The 21,777-nt window shown below is 32.9% G+C and overlaps 3 protein-coding genes across 4 annotated transcripts; 1 reads left to right on the top strand and 2 right to left on the bottom strand.

The window, feature by feature from the left end:
* Positions 1-402: 402 nt before the first annotated feature.
* Positions 403-6,774, bottom strand: LOC102590804 (nodulation receptor kinase-like). The gene is made up of 14 exons (XM_006357701.2): positions 6,323-6,774; positions 5,252-5,768; positions 4,661-5,139; positions 4,411-4,561; positions 4,165-4,236; positions 3,983-4,051; positions 3,712-3,783; positions 3,370-3,548; positions 2,851-3,077; positions 2,366-2,492; positions 2,210-2,278; positions 1,773-1,962; positions 1,383-1,515; positions 403-1,059 (listed from the first exon to the last, which is right to left on the bottom strand). The coding sequence occupies exons 1-14, from the start codon at positions 6,414-6,416 to the stop codon at positions 724-726; spliced, it is 2,715 nt and encodes a 904-aa protein (XP_006357763.1). The 5' UTR covers positions 6,417-6,774; the 3' UTR covers positions 403-723.
* Positions 6,775-7,343: 569 nt separating this feature from the next.
* Positions 7,344-8,419, bottom strand: LOC102590456 (uncharacterized). The gene has a single exon (XM_006357700.2). The coding sequence runs from the start codon at positions 8,259-8,261 to the stop codon at positions 7,569-7,571; it is 693 nt and encodes a 230-aa protein (XP_006357762.1). The 5' UTR covers positions 8,262-8,419; the 3' UTR covers positions 7,344-7,568.
* Positions 8,420-16,777: 8,358 nt separating this feature from the next.
* Positions 16,778-21,532, top strand: LOC102590139 (uncharacterized protein At4g37920, chloroplastic). Of its 2 annotated transcripts, none has more exons than XM_015313632.1 (6): positions 16,778-17,024; positions 17,122-17,399; positions 17,518-17,692; positions 18,999-19,243; positions 20,760-20,947; positions 21,024-21,532. In XM_015313632.1, exons 1-6 carry the CDS (start codon positions 16,829-16,831, stop codon positions 21,232-21,234), a joined length of 1,293 nt encoding a protein of 430 aa, XP_015169118.1. In that variant the 5' UTR covers positions 16,778-16,828; the 3' UTR covers positions 21,235-21,532. The 2 variants fall into 2 exon arrangements, with proteins under 2 accessions (XP_015169118.1, XP_006357761.1); XM_006357699.2 differs by having other exon boundaries at positions 17,527-17,692; positions 21,024-21,503.
* The last annotated feature ends 245 nt before the right edge of the window (positions 21,533-21,777 follow it).

Below are 21,777 nucleotides of genomic sequence, written 5' to 3'. Positions count from 1 at the left end.
TCATTGCCATATAATGGTAAAAGAAATAATTATGATTTATTTTAATTGCCAAGTACAATAAATGCTTGTTTTGCAGGCTATTGATTTAGTCAAGTTCTCTGAATGTATTTTACTGCGCCGCTGAAAACCCCTTTAATTAGAAATAAAAAGATGTCCACTGTGCAAACTGCTGTTGGGGTTACTATAGTCGTATTGGCATACTTCATCAAATTTGTATTCATTCTTGTTCCAGAAAAAAAATGAAGGAATCCACCTATTAGGTATCTTTGATCAGGTGTAATCAAAGGTGAGAAGCACAAAAAAACTCTAAGGTTTGTTGGGGCTTTAAGTACAAATAAAGCGTGTGCTTTAATGAAGGAAGACGAAAATGGAGAAAAAAAATACAAATATTTATGTGTGAAGTCCAAGATTAATAATTTTAAGCTTGAATAAACAAATATATGGACAAAGAAATTGAATTTTGGTTTACGATAAAGTGAAATATCAGTCTTCAAGATCTCAATAGCAAGGGAAAGTATGCCTCACTTTGGTGCTTAAGCACACCTTTGACAACACTGCTTCCTGTTCTCTGGCATGTATGATAAAATCTGCTCTACTAAATGAACAATTAATGAGATTTAACTTAAAGGAATTTGAGGAGTAATTTGCAAAAATTTCTCCAGGAACTTTTCTAAGAAATCTGTTATCTATTGCAATCAGTTTAAATCCGTTCCTCTGAAGCATTTACCTTGGTTGTGGAGGGGCTGGTTTTGAGAGGAGACTGGATGGCTCTGTTTGAGATTTAATAGGTGGAAGGACAATGGACCTTTCTATAGAGAAACGATTTGATCCTCCAAAGCTGTCTAGGGACTTCAAGTATTCTGATGCATTGTTTTCTATTATCAATGCATCCTCGAGCTCTCTTACAATATCCGCCATGCATGGTCTGTAAGTCGAGTATGTCTCCGTGCATGCCAAAGCCACCTCTACCACTCTCCACAGTGCCTCACCATGATACCCTCCCTTGATAGTGGGATCCACAATTTCTTCAACTCTTGAGCTTCTTATTAGAGGTTTCGCCTGTATTTCAAAGTGGATACTTGCTTGTGATCAGATGTAAACATGCAAATCAAAAGAGTATATATAGTTGCAAAGTAGTTAAGCACTCAACATCAGTTTATCATCTTGAGTAGCTGTGAATTATCACGTAAGTCGTAGTAACAACAGAAGTTCTTTCTGTGTTTTAAAAAAAAAAAAAAACTCTTTCAGTCTTTTCATGGCACTGTAGTTTGCTGCAAATAAATTATGGGAAGAGACTGTGTGGTTCTGAGGATTCGGTAATAGTAGCAATTTGTATCTGGATAATTTCAGTTAAAGAAATAGCTTGCTAAGTTGGGCCATACCCATTCAACCAAGCTCCACTCATTTCTTGGCTTGTTTATGTTGAGAGGCTCTCGACCTGTGAGGATTTCCAGTAGGACAACTCCAAAGCTGAAGACATCACTTTTTGCTGACAGACGTTGGGTCGAGTAGTACCTATGCAGAAAGAATTCATGAAAAGGACATGAGCTTGATTTCCCCAAAGATTTTTGAACCATTTGTGCTATGGTGAATTATAACGAAAATAAAGTCAATAAATATACTAATAGAATCTCCTGCGGATGATTCAAATAATAATCACTTCGCGTAATCCATATTAAGGTAGCAGAGCTGTCCATTAGGCTATGCTTTAGAAACTTATCTCTTGTCCTAATTTCATAATGACGACACAATCTGGAAGATATAATACTTACTCTGGATCCAAGTACCCAGCTGTCCCCCTTACTTCTAAAGAAGTACCACTATCACCTTCTTGAGATGCATATTTTGAAAATCCAAAATCAGCAACCTTGGCACACATGCTCTGATCCAAGAGTATGTTACTTGACTTGACATCCCTATGGATCAGACAACGGTCCGAGAATGTGTGAAGGTGCAGCAAACCTGAAGAAGATTAAAAGGAAATAACATAATGAAAACGTCAAACTTTGGTATTTGCTGTTTACAAATGTGCCTTCATAATAAGTAACAGGGAATGATTGATTGTTAAACTCTATTAGATTCATATTATGCCTTCAATCTTTGTCTCTCAGGTAAACACGTTCTCTTTTTATTTACGCATGCTTAAGTCCATAGATATGGCTTTTTTCATTGAAGAGTTGCATGAATAGCATAGTTTTGTGTTACTTGCCTCTCGCTGCTCCTAACGCAATGGAAAGTCTGGCTGGCCAGTCTAGAATCTTCCTTTTTGCTGCTGCTCCTAAACAGGATGAGGGAACAAGAAAGAAATTAGTGCTGGTTCTTATGATAAAAGTGATAGACTTGAATTTGTTTATGTATGCAGTACCATATAACCGATCCTGTAGGGAGCTGTTTGACATAAATGGATAAACCAGAATCTGCTGTTCATTCTCGCAGCAGTAGCCAAGAAGAGGGACCAGGTTCTCGTGCGTGATAGCTGACAGAAGGTTCAGCTGTAATACAAATTACAGCAATGGTTAATTTGCAGGCTGTGTTATTTGTTATGCATGTGTTAACTATATATGCATGGATAAGATGCATTATTATAAAGATGGCTCCTGAAGAGCTAAGACGTTTCAGAGGCAACACTCCTCGCCGGAAGTAATTATGAAGAGAAAATCACGGATCTGTGAGAAAGTATTAATTTTGTGGAGCGTATTCCCTATGTGAAATAGCAATAGAAAATAGAAGATTCATTGCTCACTCCATGTGCTGATGCTTTTCTCACATTTTAGGTAACATCTTTTTGTTGGTTTGATGCAAATAAGGAAGTTGGGAGGAAATTGGTCTACAAATACTCTAAATTGTTACCTCGTTATTGAATTCTCGAATTCCCTGAGTCGAAGTGGCTGATCTGACCTTTACAGCCACTTCTACACCATCAGGTAAGGTACCACGGTAAACGGATCCAAAGCCACCTTCACCTATCAAAGTTTTGTAGTTCTGAGTAATAGCTTCTATATATTCCAGTTTGAAGTTCCTGGAGGATATTGATTTCATCATGGTAGTATCCGTGCTTGGTACTGAATATATTGCATCTGCATTTGAATATTTTTTTTGAGCATATTGCTTCATTGAATATAAGTACCAAATGTTAAGGATATTAACTCTGTTTCAAATTTCTTGAGTTCCTATCAAAAAAGCTTCTTTGCAACAGATGATATAGTTACAGTTTCTGCTTTTTTTAATCATGAAGGTTTTATGATTTATGCTTGTTGAGTCCAATCTTAAGCTATTGCAAGCAACAAGAAAAGATTCTTAAATTATCATGATATATTATCATGCATTATGCGTGCAGGATTATTTCTAGTGTGCTGAGAGTGTACTTACTCCTTGTGATCGAGTAATTTCTCATAAGAAATTTTGGCCCTGCCATTACTCGTCTTTTGAAGAGGCAGACCACAGAGATAACAATTGCAAGGATCACCAGGAGAGCTGTACCTACAGCTGCTCCTATCACAAGTTTATGTGTTGAACTTGAGTTTTGTTTAACATTAGCCATCCCTTTGCTGAAATGTAAAAAAGGAAAACAAATTAGGCTTATTTTTCTTTATTTCTCAGCTCCCTGCTCCTGATATCCCATTGCTTTCCCCCACCCCCGGAGAAAAAGTGGACAGCGTAAAATCATAGAAATTGTTTTTTTTCTCTGAAGATAGGGTAGTGGTCTCATACTCTGTTGTAATATTAGATTCTTTGATGCTTCTAGAAAGCTTGTTGCTGATATGAATGCTTCTGCTTAAGTATCTGGAGGGACAAGGAAACAAAGATATTAGTGTCACATCATACTTTTTTATTGTAACATATGAAGCATGAAGGCAGCTTGCTAGTAAAACTTTTTGTACAGCTTTGGTATTTTTTTCAGAGGTTAATCCTCTGTATGATATTATTTAACTTCTTCATATTTTGCAATTATTTTATGTGGAAACCAACATAGGAGATTTACCTTGTAGAGTATGTAAAGGATGATGTAAAGAGTGAATTTGTGCCACTAGAGCCATTATTGCTGATATTCCTGTCTTGGCAAATAACTTGATTGTTTAGTAAAACTACACCAGATTGTAAATTTGTTTTAAAAGAAAATTAACAGGTGAAATGTTAGTGTTGATGACAAAGGCTTGGACATACAGTTTTCTCAGGTGCATCAGTTTTTGGATGCTAGGAGGGCTAGGTCCACTAAGGCCACCTGAGGAGAGATCTCTGTGGTAGGGAATAAGAGAAAAAGGATTAAATGACCAGAAGTGTAATCCGTCTATCTCAAACGCGCTTACTATGCTACGGATAAATGAGGTGGAAAAAATGGTAGACATATTATTTGATAATTTTCAGAAAACCAAACTGCTTTGAGTATTTGATAGAGAGGGAATAACTTACATCTGAGTGATGACTGAAGTACCATTAACGCGATCACAAGTTAGACCCGGCCATGGAAGGGGAAGACAAGGGTCTCCTGACCAACTCTTCCATATTTCATTGTTTTTGTTTTGTTGCAATAATTCCTTCTTGACATTCGCCATTATGTCAACTGAAACATATAGAGAGATAATAAATGCACTTCTCTGTAATGCTTTTCTACTATGGCATCTTAAATTCTGCTACTATGCATATTCTTGAGTAAAATTACCTTCTTCCATGGCTGTTTCTTTAACCCGAGGAAGAGTCTTTAAAATCTCATAACCATTACAAATGGGTCCCAATTGAGATAGATTTGAGGCCTTGATCATCGTCAGGTTGACAAACCTATTTGCTCTGAAATTCAAAAGTACATCCAGGTATCTGGAACCACTAGCCAGTATATCAACCTTGAGTCTCTTTTCGTTGTTAATGTATATATAGAACACCCTTTCTCCAGCTTGAACTGAGTTATTGGGCTCTAGAAAGTACAGGAAGAGAGAGTAAGTATAATATCCTGTGTCAAGGTCTTCATGCAAGAAGTCCAATCTCTCTGGATGGGTGAGGGATGTTCGTAATACGAATGCAGGAGGTAATAAACTGTGTTTTCTTGCAATGACCTGCTTGATAATGGATGGCTGCGTTCGAGTAACTTGTGATTCTAGATTTGAGGCTGGTCTCCAAATTCTATCATACTGGTCATATGGGTACCTGAGTTGACAAGTCTTCACATTATCACTTCATGATACTTGATTTGTTACCATGAAAGAATATACTGTATTGCCAATCCAAAATATAATTTTGTGATAGGATGAAAGAATACCTGATTTCCGCAACCTTGTTTCCAGCATCAACTCTATGTACAAGTTTGAGTATTTCTGAAGGCTCCCTTTTCAGATAATCTGAATTTATCGGTCTGAGTTCAACCTTAGAAATGTAAGGATTCCCCTTCTTTTTCAATAGGCAGAAGTTGGTATAGCTTCTAGTAGCTCTAAAAATTCCCTCAACCGTAAGTTCATCAGATGACTTTACTGTGGCTATTGGTGTGACACCAATCAAAACAACAAAAGAACTGTGTGGAAGAGTCTTCCCTTGTTTGACAGAAAGAAATGTACCTCTTACTAGATAGTCATGATCTTTCCTGGTTGGCAAGCTGTAACACCACTTATGGCCAATGTCTAAGCTAAAAGATCGAGCTCGTTCATAGTGTGCACTCTTGTACACTGGCCTTGATATGCAACTCTGATTTTCAGGGAACCAAGTTCCATCTGAAATCCAACTTAAGTTGGTACGTGGCTCTGTAAAGTTTGCAGTAGCACAGCACTGAATACTTAGAAATCCTGCTCCAAACCACATTGGAACTTATCAGTTAGATTTAAGTAATCTAATTATGTGACATATCTGCAGTTATGATGAGGTTGTTTGTCATCAGCTTAAACATCATATACTACATATATATGCTACGAATAGCTGGTTACTGCTTGCCGTTGTGATGATTTGTATGTGTTTTGTAAGACAGGTAAGTTTATTTTACCCGATCTAATTATGCTCTTTTTTTCGTTTTTTAGTCAATACGATCTACTTATGCAGTGTAAGTAGGTTTATAGGTCTGAGTTTTGCAGCACTTTGTGGAGCAATCAAACACAGCTTTATATGATAGTTTGAGGCAATTTTTTCTTTCAGAGTCTTTATGTGGTGATTATATGGGAATTCCTCGTTAGGGTTCTTGAGGGAATTCAACAACATTATAGAGATCAACAGGATGATGATGATCAATATCATTCACAATAGAGGAACGAGCAACTATCTTATTGATATATCAAAGCAATTGGTAACTTTTATATACTTGTCAAACTAAAAAAAAAACCATCAAACATGATTTATGTAGACTAACCTTCTTGTGCAAAGGCAGAATGTAAGAACAGGACCAGGCAGATGATACCACAGGTGACCAACCTTGTGTTCCAGCAATTCACCACTTCCATCATCCTATTCTCATGGAAGAAAATTTCTCCATCAGGTCATCCAACTCAAAACCTGATTATGCCTATCTCATTAAACTTTGGTTATCTACAGAATCCAATTTCCAACTCATAATTTTTTGTAATTTAAAAATGAAGAACTGATTAAAAAACGAAAAAAGGTAGCAGGGAACAAGATAGGTTTTGCAGATACCAGCAAACTGGATGATGTTATGACTTATGACTTCCAATGGTTTCTATTCTTGAAGCATTGCTAGGTAAAAACTAATCTAAAAATTAGTACAAAAGTAACGTCACTTATTTTACATTGTTTATGAGATCATATAATTAAACTAATAGTAATCGTCTTTGTCATGGTAATGGTGGGACAATAATTAGTTTAATGATACAACTCAAATTGCAATTATAATAATACTAATAGGGCGGAACAAAACAACCATTCGTCAATCATCTTCTCTAATTCGTCTCTCCTTTTGTCTGTTATCTAAGGCGAAACCTCAAGGAAATGAGCCTTCACTTATTAAACTCTCTTCCTTTATTCATATTATACAAGTCAAGAAAGTTACCTTTTGGTGCTCTCAATCAGATGATTGAAGCTAAATTTTCAACATGGACAAGAATTGCTTCTATTAAGTTTGTAGTTTTACTGTTTATTTTATTCTGAGTGAAAAGGATATTATACATTGCAAACACAACTAATCAATTACCAATTAACCACACACACTCTCATCCACTTTGAAGGGGAAGGGAGGAATCTTTATAACTTAACTGTGTTTTCTTAATCACACACACTCAATCGATGAACCTCATATTGATCTGTAGGGGTGTATAATTCCGATAGTGTAAATGATTTTTTCATCACCGGATCATTGGAACTCACTCAAAAGACAAAAGGAGCAAATATAGTACCAGAAATTACAAATTGATGTTTATTCTTTACAATGTTCCCCTTTCAATATATCTCCGTCTTTAATTGAATAATAGAACTTTCTCTTCAAACTACAAAATTAACTAGTCTATTAGAAAGTCGAATTAGCAACTATACATGAATTTTCACTCTCTAGTTGTCACTTAGATGTGTACAGTGGAAGGTGACAGGTATCCGAGCAAGTTTCAAAGTTTTTTACTGGAAGCTGAACAGCAAATCAACTGAAATTTTCAGTCACTCATAACTCTCAATACGATTCTAGTCCTTGTTTCATCACCCATAGTCACATTCCTTATCCCCAACACCTTAGACTTCCGAAACAATTTCACCACTTCCTCCACCTCTCTGCCGCCGCACTCTTCCACAGCCACTACACACGCGCCACCAAGTCTCACCGTTCTCTCCATTTCCGCCACGTATCTATCCGGAAACAATGCCCGATCCAAATACGCACTAAACCCGAGATCAAACGCATTATCAAAAAAAGGCAGACTATGCGGATCCGCACGTCTGACAAGCGGCGGCGAATCCACGACCTCCACACCAGTAATGTCGTGAAGGCCCATTTCTTTTAGGGCCATTACAGCCTGACCTGCCCCAGCAGATACCACAAGAGCCCGTGAATGTTTAGTAAACAGCTTCTTGTCCTGAAGCGTCTGGAATTGGGATTTGAAAGAAACAACTGTTTGGATCCAGGCGGTTGTGGACCATACACGACGGTTGTGTTTCTTAATGGAGGTGTAACTCCGGTGAGCAAAATCGCATGTGGATTTGGGGAAACGGTGGTGGGGCTTAGGTTTGGTGATATTGGGATTAACACAGGTTTCAGGTGTTCGGATGAAAAGCACGAAAAGGATAAATGTGGCTGCAATGATGGAGGCTAAAGATAACCTGTTGAGGAATTGTTGAACGTATCTATCCATTGTTGTTGTTGTTCTGCATACATTTGGATCTCAATGGGCGTTGATGAAGGAGACTAATGAAACGTTGCCGTTTCACAACGATGAAAAATACTACTACGAGAGTTCCTTATTACCAATTCTGATTCAATTTACGTGCCGCATTTTCAATTTAAAGGGTAAAATTTAACACTAAATCATAATAATCGATAATTTAAAAATTATTTGAACTCTTGAAATATAAATATGTCAGGTGAATTGATACTCCCTCCATTCCTATTTATATCATTATATGTCATCATTTTAGATTTTACTTCCTTAAGGTAAATTTACCATTTTATCTTTATTTAGTGTTTTTTGGAAGTAAAATTTTAAATAAAATGAGCATAAATTAATTTATTTTAATTAATTAAATTGATCAAATAATTTAGTCTTCCTATGTAGGTTAAATTTATATTTTCAAGACTAATAACTCTAAAAATAAAATAAAAAAAGTATTTTGTGAAACAATAAATATTAAGGACATCTATTTTTAATTAAGACAATGGAACGGAGGGAGTACTAAGGGTAAATATTTTAGATTTTAGAAAGATCAAATTGCCAAAGCAGTTGCACACTATTTTGAGTATTGACTGATGACAAATGTCCAATTTCTTTTGCGTTTTGTTAATTCTGGCAATTTAAAATATAATTCATATCATTATATTTGTCTGTACTCTGTACAGCATAATAATCGTATATTCCAGGCATAACTATTGGTCGGTTTAAGATGTATGCTTAATAATTAACATTCTTGACTTTTTATTTAGAAAACCTTAGAAATAGAAGGTGGGAAGATGAATTAATTTTTTTTTTAGTAACAATGAGAAGAAATAAAAAAATATAACAGGTTGCAGTAATGTCACGAAAAAGAAAATAAAATATTTGAGATTTATTTTTTATTCAAATTTTATAAATTAAAGGAAAAAAACTTATTAAGGAAAAAGAATTTTTTGTGAATAAGAATAATTAATTATGGTAATAAACTGGAGAGATAAATAAAAAAATATTTTAAGAATTATAAAAATAGAAAGTAGAAAATGTAATAAATTGTAGTAGCAATGATGAGGAGAGATGAAAAATAAGATATTTTAAATATATATTTTCTTAAATTGAGATATCAATCTTCAGTTATAGTTTTAAAATAATGATATCAATATATAATTATTTCTTTCATGTTCATGTCGTTGGTGTTTTCATGGATGAGTGCTTGAAGTTTAATTACATCCATGGATATCATTGAAAATCTTAGTAGTATTTTTAATTAAATCTATAAAAATCTTTTAAATCCCAAGATTTATGTAGCGCCATATCATGATCTAATATGTGTGGATTACTTTCTATACAATAACACCATACTAAGCAATTTTTGTCCAACTTTCCCTTTATTTATATAACAAATCAGTAACACAAGCAAGTGCGTACCTCATATTTTACCTTTGACAAGACTCTCAAGCTCTCTCGCGATACTCTCTACAACTTTACCCGAATTAATAAAAAAAAAAAAATCAACCTTTCTGCCTATTCTTTCTCAAAATGTCTTACACTTATCTTTACATCAAGATTTAACAATTTCATAAATAATCTCATTATTTAAAAGAATAAATAGAGATCACAACCAATGGAAAAAGTTGTAAAATACACTTACTTTTTAATTTCAAAATATTCACATTGATCTACATGATCAATGTGAAAACTTATCTATATATATATATTCCTCTACACCTTTTTATTTACTATATCTCCATAATAAATTCATACCATATATTTCATAATAAATAAATAAAAACAATACAAATCCCCAACTTTCCTCCAATTATTTACAATTTTTTCACACTTACCTTTACACAAACATTTAACAAATCCAAATAATTAATCATACAATTAAATGATAGCACAACCAATAAATAAAAAAAGTGGTATAAATACCACAAACAAAATAATAAAGATCCACACACACCATTTATCTTCATAGTCACCATCGGCTCATAGTGGTTAATTGACGTTAGTTTTTCAATATCCAATATTATTATATGAAACTTACCATTTATTGCAATACTCTATCTTTAGTTTGACTTTGACAAATATTTATACAAAAGTACTATAATGGATAAAAAAAAAATATAAGGATCGGCCTCAAATAATTAGTTCAGAGAATTGTCAAGGTAAAATATTAATGATAATGTTGCACCCTGATTTCGAAAACTAAGGTTTCGGAACCAATTTCGCAACTTTTGGCAATTTTAGTTAGTTTTTGGAAAAAATCATAATTTGGAAGTCGCCACTTAATTTTTTAGGAAAAATTAAGAAAACCATTTAAAAAAGAGGTTTTTGAAATAAAACATTTTAAATAAAACCAGAGTTGGGTAAGGGTTCAAATAATTCTCTAAAGAAGGGTTTAGGCATTTTAGAGAATTCGCTAACACACGGTTGACCGACGGATTTAAAAGTTTGGCTAATTTTATAAAATAAAAGAATTACTTATAAAACTTGTTTGAAACTTAGATAAAAAAAATCTTTTGACGCATGTAAAAATCTCAAATAAATAAAAATAAATAAAAAAATAAAAATAAAAATCCTAACTTGAAACTTTTATCTATAGTCAAGTTTCAAATCATACAATTAATTCAAAACCCGCCAACATATATCAAGGGACCTTGTTTAACAACTATGAAAGGATATAGAAAATCCTTAAGTCATTCATACAAAGTCTTAAGTTATTTTTAAAAGAGAATTAATTTTAGTTTAAGAAAACTTAACTACTCTATCCTAGTCAAAATTTGAACTAAATAGTTAATTTAAATTCATAAACATGGATTCAAAGCTAATTACTAACTATAAAAGAATATGGACAATTCTCAAGTTAGTCTAAGAGCTTAAGTTGCCTAACTTGAAAGAGTTTTGAAAATTTAAATACTTAAAATAAACAACTAACGAAATGGAAGAATTACTTAAAACTTCCAAGGATTCATCTAAGTTAGATAAAATAAATGTTAGAATTCAAGCGCAATTATCACAAGATCACAATATAATAAAAGCAAGGTGCAAATAGAACTTGGACAATTTTAAGTTCATTTGCTGCTTCTTTTTGTTGCTACTGCTGCTGTTTTTGACCTGTTTTAAAGTCCGAAAAATGCTATTTCCATCCCTTCGAGGCTGCTGCAAATTTGCTGCACTTAGTGAACTTTTGAGAGTCCAAAAATTATCAAATTTCAGCCTTTTCAAGGCTACTGCTGCTGCTGTCTTTTGGGGGTTTCAACCCAATTTTGTTCTTCGTCTTCGGCCTTTTAAGGCTGCTGTTGCTGCTACTTTCTTGGGATTTCAACCCAATAATATTAGCTTCCTTTCTATCGGCTTGGATGAGGTTGACTCGAAGAGAAGAAAATGCAAGAGATAGAGTCCAAGTGGACTCAATGGGAGAGTGTTCGTACACCAAGAAATAAAGGAATAAAAGATTAGAAAGTTCAAAAGAGAAACCTTATCTTAAAATGCAATAAATGTAAACTGGAAAGGAGAACTTAATTATACTAATATATGGTCAAGCTTAACTACTGCATATATTAATCAATAAAAGGAATTAAGCTTTAACTACACAAAAATAATTAAACAAATGCGATATCAATAGCAACACTTAGAAGGACTAAACCCAAACATTTTGATAATTTTTATCCTTCATCACAGTTAATAAACCCATTTCTACCAAAGAGCTATTGCACTTAATGAAAACCAAAATTGTCAAACACCATAAAACATCCAACTACTACATACTTAATCAAATCAAGATCAACTAAGGATGTAAACTAACTAACATATATATCATTAAAAAAAATCTAGGATCCATGTTACTAATGTAATTGATATTCTCGAAATTAAAACTACCCATGGGAAGTATCAAGAACAACTACAAAGATAGACAAATCTGCATTATGTATTGCTACTAGAATACTATCCAATATTAAAACCACATGCCTAACCTAAAGAATTTAAGTCAAAAGTCTAACAAAAGGTAAAAAAAAACAACCAGCAACTTAAGGGAAGCAAATGCTAAAATCTGAAAAGAAGAACATGGCTATGGAATATTGTAAAGGGGTGCACAACTATGGATCAAAGAAACTAAGGTAGGAACTAAAGACATTTTTCATATTAATAGCAATCAGAACATTTTAAAGACAGTAAAGAAGCACACCAGCAACTAGTTTTCTCCTTAACACAACAAATCAACAATTGCCCAACTTAGCATTTATAAAACAGATTGGAGCTTTGATAAAAATAGAAGTAAAAATCTTACTACAGAAGACAACAAATTAAGGCAGAAAATAACAACTATATAACATGGATTACAAAATCGAATAAGAATAACAATAACTAGAAGCACATATATAGATTTATGAACTCGACTAAGCAGAGAAATCACCTACACATTTTTTCAAGTATATGAAACAGCTATGAAGAAAACATAAAATAGACAAGTTCAAATAGGTAATTTAAACAAGATCATTCTTCATAAGAAAATCGAAAACTAGCACACTATATATAATACTCGGAAAAAAAAAAGAGGCTAGCTATCAAGATACAGATACATAATAGAAATAAGCAATGACAATATTGAAACGCCCTAAATAAATTTATTCGCTAAAAGATAAGAGCTAAACTTGGCTAATCTATGTGATTATAGGAAATACCCAAAACTGGAAATGAAAGGAATATTATTATAAAAAAAAAAGACGACTAAGCCAAAGCTAATTTTTACTTTGAATAAACAACCACAAAAGAACACTTAAGATAATGAAGAAACTAGCTATTTAATTTTCTATGCTAAAGCAGCTAATACCAAACACTATTTCAACGAACAAAACATAATTAAGAGCCGAAAAATGCTGAAATAAAGAGAAATTTACCTAGTTCTGGGCAGCGAACTAAAACGACGAGTTGAGAAGACGACTCCACCACCTCTTTCAACTCGAACAACCACAAAAAATTAAACTATTGAACCAAGATTTCCCAAACCTTTTAGGGGTACTCTCAGGTTTCCAAAATTCGTCCCTTGATCAGTGAGCAAAAAAGGTATTTATAAGGCAGCTTCTAGGTCGAAATTGAGGGGGGAAACGATGTGGGACTTGAAAATTATTTTGAAAATCCTTGAGCGGATAAGGATTTCCCACTAGCTAGTGTACGAATTCGTACCATTTTGAAAGAAATTGGAAAAGCAAAACCTGAAATTGATAGGATAATACCATTAAGGGAATTTTATGTATGCTTCGATCGTACGTGAGCTCGTGCCTAGCACGTTTTGTTGTTGATTCGAAGGAATTGGAACGGCGTCGTCCACAGAGAAACGAATTGGAGCTTGATTCGTTTTGGGTCTGAGAGTTTGCAAAGCTATGAAGAATGAGGAATAGAGAAGGGTCTGAGGTTATTTGGGTTAAATGAAAATGGGCCGGGTCGGAGCTGCTGGCCGATTTTGGATAAATTGAGCCAAATAAATGGTATTAAAAGGCAGAAGAAAGGAACATGTTATTTGGTCTCTATATTTCATCAAATCGAACTTGATTAGAAACTAAGCCGAATATGATAAGGGGATAAATCATAATTTTAACTAATAATTAAGCTTCTTAACTTCAACAAGATAAAAATAATTATTTTGAAATAAAAGATCAACTATACCAATTAAATCACAAATTAGTCAATTTTTTTAAGGAAATAAAACGTACATTCAATTTGGTAAAACAATTTTTCCTAATCTTTATCAAAAGTAGTAAATATATAAATCTAATATATATTGAGATGTATTTTATATGGAAATGGCAAAAAAAAGTTGCCTTGAAAAAATAATTTTGAAAGTATTTTTGATTAATTTAAAAAACAATTATTTCAAATTGTTTGATATTGAAGAAGCTTGAAAATTAATTAAATTGTGGAGGGTCAAAATTGGGTGTCAACAGATAATATTCATGACTATATTAAATTGTTCTTCTAAATATTTATTTTTGAATACAGATACAATTGAACAATCAAGCAAATCGGTTAAAGTGATGTATGAAAATATTATGAAAGAACGAATTACATATTTCATAAAGGAACAAGAACAATTGAAAAAATATATATACAGAGGAGTTTCACAAGATCAAACAAACAAAGAATGACAAAATGTCTTTCATGTATTGGTTTCTATGTAATAGGGAGCAGAAATAAATTATGATTAGAGAATATATTCTCTAAACATCAATCTAATAAAGAATGTTGGGCCATTGTTGATGTATTTATATATTTTAGCAATGAAAATAAAATATTTTTTTAATAGAGTATATATTCTGACTTATTCATTAAGAATGTATTATTCACATTAAATAGCTACTAAATTTGATACGTTTCATTACGTATCATCATTTCAAATGAAAAGATAATGATATGCCAAATAATATAATGATATAATTAATTCAAAATAAAAAAATATCCTAACACATATCTATTAATTATCGCGCGAAGCGCGGACTTGTTCCCTAGTTGAATATAAGTGATGGCTCTTTCAAGGAAACATCTCAATTCTTGATGTTTACACAGTGAAAGTATATAAAATATGTGATAAGTTATCTTTTCTACATTTTGTTTCCTTAACACTATTTAATTTGCAGGTCCTTCAATATTTTTATATCAATTTATTTTAGTATATTTTTCTCAATAAAGAAAACAGAAAACTAATCTTTGGTTAGCATTTACTATATAGTATGAGAAATGTATTTCCAATTAAAACAAAAAGTCAATGAATAAGTAATATTGAATAAATTTAGACATTTATATATTATATAATATAATAATCTAACTAGAAATCTCATTATTGATTCTTCAAGTTCATTTTAGTTACATACTTGATTGCCAAAAGAATGATTTGAAAAATGGAAGAGTAATCACGTATTTGTGTTGAACTAGTATTGCTTAGGCTACCCGTAAACCGATGTATTAGATATTTTTTAGTCTCTTTTCTTTTTAAGAAATATATTATTTTGTGTACTTTGATATCTTTCCTAATTTTAATAGGTGGAGTTATTTGATATTTATAGTTAGTGAAAGTGATAGATATCATGTAAAGTTAGTTAATGTATACGAAAACTAACCTGAATATCAAATTATTAGAAAAAATAAATTAAAATAATATTAGAATAGTAGTGTCATGTTTTGAGAAAATAAAACAACGTAGATTGGTAATTACTCAAAATACAAATGGTTTAAAGAAAAAAAAGGAAGGAAAATAGAAAAACTAGAGGGTTTTACAAGGGTTTTAGCAAGTGTAGGATAAAAACGACTTCGCATAAGACCATCTCCAACCCCGCTCTATTTTACTCTCCATTCTCTATATTTGGAGAGTAAAAATAGAGAAAGGGCTCTCCAACCACCCTCTAAAATTACTCTCTATTTTCCATTTATAGAGAGGTGAATAGTAGTTCTCCAAAATTTTGGGAGAACTACTATTCAACTCTCTATTTCACTTTTTCATTATTTTATTATTATTTTCTATTATTTTGTAGTTAACAATTATTTTTCATATAGACCATTAATTATATCTCTAATATTAGTAATTCATTTTAAATGTAATATAACATTTTTAAAAAAATATTATTTTAATATATACTACTTTCGTCCCGAATTAATAATGTTTCAATTTTTTTTAATTGTCGTCACTTCAATATAGATTGATATCATTATTATTTTCACTATGAAGAATGCACAAAAATAAAATAATAAGATGAAAATTTTAATTTAAAAAACAATAAATGACATAATAATTTAAATACAAGATAACAATACATAACATAATAATTTTATCACAACGATAATTTAGTAATCCGGTAGGTCATTTTTCAGATTTAACAATATTCGGAAAAAAATAATGTATGATCTACATAATTAGTGTAGTTGTGATTGCGGTTGTGCTTGTTGATTTCTTTTTTCAATTATTCGTAGTTGTTCTTGTTGAATGAAAATCTCCGATTTGAACAATCTTTAGCTAGACATAAAATGATTAAGGATAAAAATGTTCATTTTGAACTCCGTAATGCATTAATAGAGCATTTATGAGAGCAATGTAATAATCTTGAAAGTAGAGTATTTATGTAATTATATTTCACTAATAATTTCACTTTTATTTGAATTGTCCATTAATTTGTATATTATATAATATTAACTTGCAATTTATGTTATTTATAAATTTAGGAAAAATATAATTTTATATTAAGTAATGAATTTGAAAAAAATAAATTTTTATATTACATGAATATTATATTATTTGGAAAAAAGGAAATAAAGGATGTGTATCATGAAATAAGAAAATAATAATGAAATAGAAATAATAATATTATATTGAGGAGAAAGAAAAAGATTTTTTTTTAGAGAGTAAAATAGAAAATTGGATTGGAGTTGGTTATCTAAAAAAATTAAGAACTCTCTATTTTGAAAGTAAAACAGAGGATTGGGTTGAAGATGCCCTAAGATGCCTTATCTACAGACTAGATTCAAGAATCAGTCATTGTTGGAGTTTCGTCTCAGCATAGTGCAGAATGATGACCCGTTTCCACAGCTTGGAGACATCAATCTCCGCCACCACAAATCTCTCTCTTTTTCACACCCCCTTTTCACCTTCCAATGCAGTATTACCCTTATCTTCATCCAAATCTCTGGCCATGCTTTTGGAGAATTCCAAGAAATCAGCATCAAGAACACCAACTAGAACAAGTGCCAAGAACCCCACAACTAGTAACTACTTTGTCGTCTTTTCTTGTATTGATATCTTCTTTTTTTCCTTAATTTCACTTTTCTTGATTGATAAGTATTTTGTATGGTTCTTGTTTAGAGGTGATGGCCAGTGGTGTATCTACTGCGGAAGTAGATGGAGAAGCTGATGTTGAAGTTGCTGAGGGGTATACAATTACTCAGTTTTGTGATAAAATGATTGACTTGTTCCTATATGAAAAACCCAAGTCAAAAGATTGGAGAAAATACTTAGTTTTTAGAGAAGAATGGAGGAAGTACGGGGATAGATTTTACAGTAGGTGTCGAACCCGAGCTGACACAGTAGTTGATTCTCAAATGAAGGAAAAATTAATTAGCTTGGCTAGAAAAGTTAGGAAGGTATGATGAATTTCTTTTAATGCATATTTTCGTTTAAGGTTGAAAAATGAGAAGTCTATTTTACTTTGAAAGGACTTTACCTTTATATATTCCCAAATTGTTTTTGATCAAGAATTAGACATTGCAGATTGACGATGAAATGGAAAGGCATACTGAACTTCTCAAAGAGATACAAGATAACCCAAGGGATTTGAATGCAATTGTTACAAAGAGGCGCAAGGACTTCAATGGTGAATTCTTTCGGCATCTGACTTTGCTTTCAGAAACTTATAACAGCTTGGAGGACCGAGATGGTAAAGTGGCTTTGCTCATGGTGTTATTGTTCTTATAGGTTTGATGGTTCTAGTTATGGGTTGTTGTTGTTGTTGTGAGAGGAAGAGAATCAAAACTGTTCTGCAGCATGTTGCATTTTGAACTTTTCTTCTGGAATAAAACAAACTATGGCATACGAGTTCAAACTAAACTAGCTGAGGTTGCAAAGGATTATTGTTATTAGCTTCTGTGTTGTTAAAAAACCATTGCAGGGCTGCTTAAGCCCTGGAACTCGACTGGTAATTTTGTCTTGCCTATGTGGTGCTTTGGTGCAAGCATTAAGTCATTAAGGTGTGTGCCTCAATGCCAATGGGCTCTGTTCTAAAGAAGGAAACCTTAAAGATAAATATAGCTAGATATATGATATGTCAATTGTTAAGGGAACATTATGGATGAATATGCCATTGCACGGAGCTGAGGTAGGAAGTTAAAAACTCAGAATGAGATAGATATTGACCAGCCTAAAATTTAGAAGCTTAAACTTGCGTCTTTGCATTTGAAATACAAGTTTAAAATTGTTTTTGAACTTAACTGACAAGGCGCTCACTTTAATTGTGATTTGCGGTTTATGTTCCAAGAGACACTTCCAGTGTTTCTGGTTTTTCGCCTTTGACAACACTGATCAGCCTCTCACAAGTCCTTTTTTCTTTACTCTTATGCTGAAGCCATGTTTGTTCTAGGAAGTATTTTATGGGCATGCCATTTTTTTTTAATTTGATAAAGAGCATGTCATTTGTTTGACATATCACTGACGAAAGTTTGAAATGAGAACCATCGATCTCTATGATTTGAAAAATTGCGATGTTTCAATAGGGTTTTTTGTTGCCTATAGTAACTAGTATCTGACTGACGATAGCTGTTTCTACAAAAGATTATCTTGTCTAAGATTAGTTTTAATTTCACCAATATCCTTTAAATGCTTTCTTATTCATAATCAAGATTAGATATCTCAAAGCTGAACCCTGTAAACTTAAGTCAATCAGAATCTTTAGGATAGTTGCTCCATGGCTCCTTTTAAGTAATTTATGCAACATAAAAGGAAGGAGTCTTTCTTTTTGTCTTTTCATCTTTCAATAATGAAGTGTGATTTGTGACTACTTTCTTATCCAAATAATCCAACTATTGGGTTCAACCATGAAGCAGATTTACACGACGTTTTAAAGATCTTTGATACATTTCTCAAGTTATGGATGAAGAAATGAATAATTTGAAAAGAAAACTGGAAAGCAACTAGAAATTGAGTGGTAATGTCACTTTGTCATTCTCTGTGATTTTTTGATTGAGCAGCATTTGCCAGACTTGGGACTAGATGCTTGTCTGCAGTCAGTGCTTATGACAACACACTGGAGATTGTGGGAACATTAGATACTGCCCAGGCCAAATTCGATGACATCTTGAACTCTCCATCAGTGGATGCAGCATGTGACAAGATTAAAAGCCTTGCCAAGAGTAAAGAACTTGACTCTTCTTTGGTGCTGCTGATAAATGGTGCTTGGGCTTCAGCAAAAGAATCCTCTACAATGAGAAATGAGGTACAGACATTTGTAGCCCATTTGATTCACAAAGACACGAGCACAAAGATTTTTCCATTGATAAATGCTGATTTTCATCATATATCAAGGATCTTAACTGAGTTATCGTCCTAACCATATTATGGTATGATTATATTCGTTTTAAGCACTTGAAGATTCTTGAATTGCTTTTTCTGTTATTGTGATGTTAAATAAGTAGCTTCAGATCATGGTTTTTGATATTGGAATATATGAATTGGTGGATTATGTCCTTGTGGACTATAGAGGTGTTGATTTTGGTTATAAAAGCATAGCATATTCAAACTTAAGTTGGGTGGGTTGGGTTATAGGTCAGTTGGGTCATGTTACGTTTATTGACTCAAATCTTTTTTAACTCATCCAAGCCTGACAAAATTCAAACCATGTTGGACTCATGAAATTGTGATGATCCCAAACTTAAATTGGACTATGACTAGTTTCTAAACCCATTTTAATCCAAGCATACATTGGGTGTATTGGTCATGAACTACTTATGAAGTCTCTACCCTTTTTCTTGTTAAGTCACTCCAACCATTTGACACTGCTATTTGGATCTTCCATTTAGTATCTCATTTTTCCCTTTTTCCTTTTTTTTGATAAATAAAATAGGACTGCTTTTATTTTTTGGGACCTGAGGATGGATGTACAGTTGCTTATATTCTTATATGTTGTGAATAGTATTACTCAATTCTGTTTTTGATTTATGACACACTTTCCATGTGCTATGATGTACATGTCAAAATTCTATGCCAGTGAAATCATCACGTAACATACTACGTTGGGGAAGGTTTATGAGCACTTGTAGCTCATATACAAGAAAAACATTAGCAGTATAACATCGGAGGCGAAGAGTACTACTATATTGTTAAGAAAGTTTAGAACTTCATCCCTGAAGCTAACTCATAATTGAGGGCCATTATATCCTATTGGTTCCCAATTAAGTAAATTAGCTCTTTCTCAATTTTCGTAAATTAAATTTTGTGTCCTGATCTTTTTCTTCTTATTATTGTATTTGAAGGGGGCAGAAGGGAGTACTCGAATATAATTGTAAAACTGGAAGTTTCTTATTTGTAATGAAACGAAGACACTCAACTCAACAACAACATACCCAATGTAACCCCACAAATTGGGTCTGGAGAGGGTAGAGTGTATGCTGACTTTACCCTACCTCAGCGGTAGAAATGAAACAAAGACATTCAGATGAAATTATGTTATAATTAACTTCTGTTCGCCACGTTTGCACAAGTAGTTTGCTGAGTCCTCTTATCAAATTATCCTGGAAATGTTAGCAGTAGCTTCATTCTAGATGTTCTCCTGTTTTCCTCATTTTCTTTAACTATATATGCCAATGTGACTTCAGTACTTCAAATTTAAATCATATCTGTCCCAATTGTTAATTATGTTCTATCTTGTGCTCGAATTTCTCTCTCTGATGGAATCTTGCATTTAGTTGAAGTGCCAGATAGTTTATTGAGCTGATGCTGGCATATGGGTGTAGGTAAAGGAGATAATGCATCGTCTATACAAAGCTACACAGAGTAGTCTAAGGAGCATGGCACCAAAAGAAATAAAGCTGCTTAAGTACTTGCTAAACATCACAGATCCTGAAGAGCGATTCTCAGCATTGGCAACAGCTTTCAGCCCTGGTCATGAACATGATGCCAAGGATCCTAATGCTATATACACGTAAGAGCTTAGTGCTTTCATGCACATTTATTAAGACTCAAAAGTGAAATCTTATATGCTTTCTTGTGTGGAGCAGAAGTCCAAAAGAGCTGCACAAGTGGATCAAAATCATGCTTGACGCATACAACATGAATAAAGAAGAGACTGAAATTAGAGAAGCCAAGCAGTTGGATCAACCTATGGTCATTCAGAGACTTTCCATTCTGAAGGAGACAGTTGAAGCAGAATATTTGGAAAAAGAAGCTAATACAGAAAAAGATTCACAACCAGAAGAAACTGTGATATGACAACCCAGTCCACCGGCGTATCTGTTGCTTGCCGCGAATTTATGTTATTGCTCACTGTCAGTTCTCTGCTCAAAATTAGTTTTCTTTGGCGATTTATGTATCTCTCAGCATGCAGAAGGATGGTTGGCTGGTTGCAATAGTGAAGCCATTATGTATAGTTGGTTTTGTAGAAATAGCAAAGAGGTGTTTTCCCTTTTATGTAAGTGATCACTTGTTGTAATTTTCTCTTGTGATAGAGAGCTTCTTATATTTAACAAGTGTTTGGCCAATTGGAGTTGGGAGCGTGATTTCAAATCAACATTTATTTATGAAATTTGCACCAACAAAAAAAAAAACAAATTCAACTTCATCATCCAATCATGATTTCAAATCTCAAATTCTTTCAAAAAGTAGGATTCGAAATTTCAAATTGTATTTCAGATTGGATGATTTCAAATCTCAAATTCTTTCAAAAAGTAGGATTCGAAATTTCAAATTGTATTTCAATTTTTTTATAATGTTAAACGTGCATGCTCGAAGTTCTCTATATTAGATTCAATTATT

Source organism: Solanum tuberosum, unplaced genomic scaffold, assembly GCF_000226075.1.
Source record: "Solanum tuberosum cultivar DM 1-3 516 R44 unplaced genomic scaffold, SolTub_3.0 scf00244, whole genome shotgun sequence".
Classification (NCBI taxonomy): Eukaryota; Viridiplantae; Streptophyta; class Magnoliopsida; order Solanales; family Solanaceae; genus Solanum; species Solanum tuberosum.
This window is presented reverse-complemented; position numbering and strand designations above follow the sequence as displayed.

Coding starts and splice junctions, on each gene's coding strand:
- LOC102590139 (XM_015313632.1), top strand. CDS start 16,829: ATGATGACCCGTTTCCACAGCTTGGAGACATCAATCTCCGCCACCACA. Junction 17,400..17,517: donor TGGCTAGAAAAGTTAGGAAG/GTATGATGAATT, acceptor ATCAAGAATTAG/ACATTGCAGATTGACGATGA. Junction 19,244..20,759: donor CCTCTACAATGAGAAATGAG/GTACAGACATTT, acceptor ATATGGGTGTAG/GTAAAGGAGATAATGCATCG.
- LOC102590456 (XM_006357700.2), bottom strand. CDS start 8,261: ATGGATAGATACGTTCAACAATTCCTCAACAGGTTATCTTTAGCCTCC.
- LOC102590804 (XM_006357701.2), bottom strand. CDS start 6,416: ATGATGGAAGTGGTGAATTGCTGGAACACAAGGTTGGTCACCTGTGGT. Junction 4,052..4,164: donor CTGATGCACCTGAGAAAACT/GTATGTCCAAGC, acceptor TTGCCAAGACAG/GAATATCAGCAATAATGGCT. Junction 3,078..3,369: donor AAATTACTCGATCACAAGGA/GTAAGTACACTC, acceptor ATTCAAATGCAG/ATGCAATATATTCAGTACCA.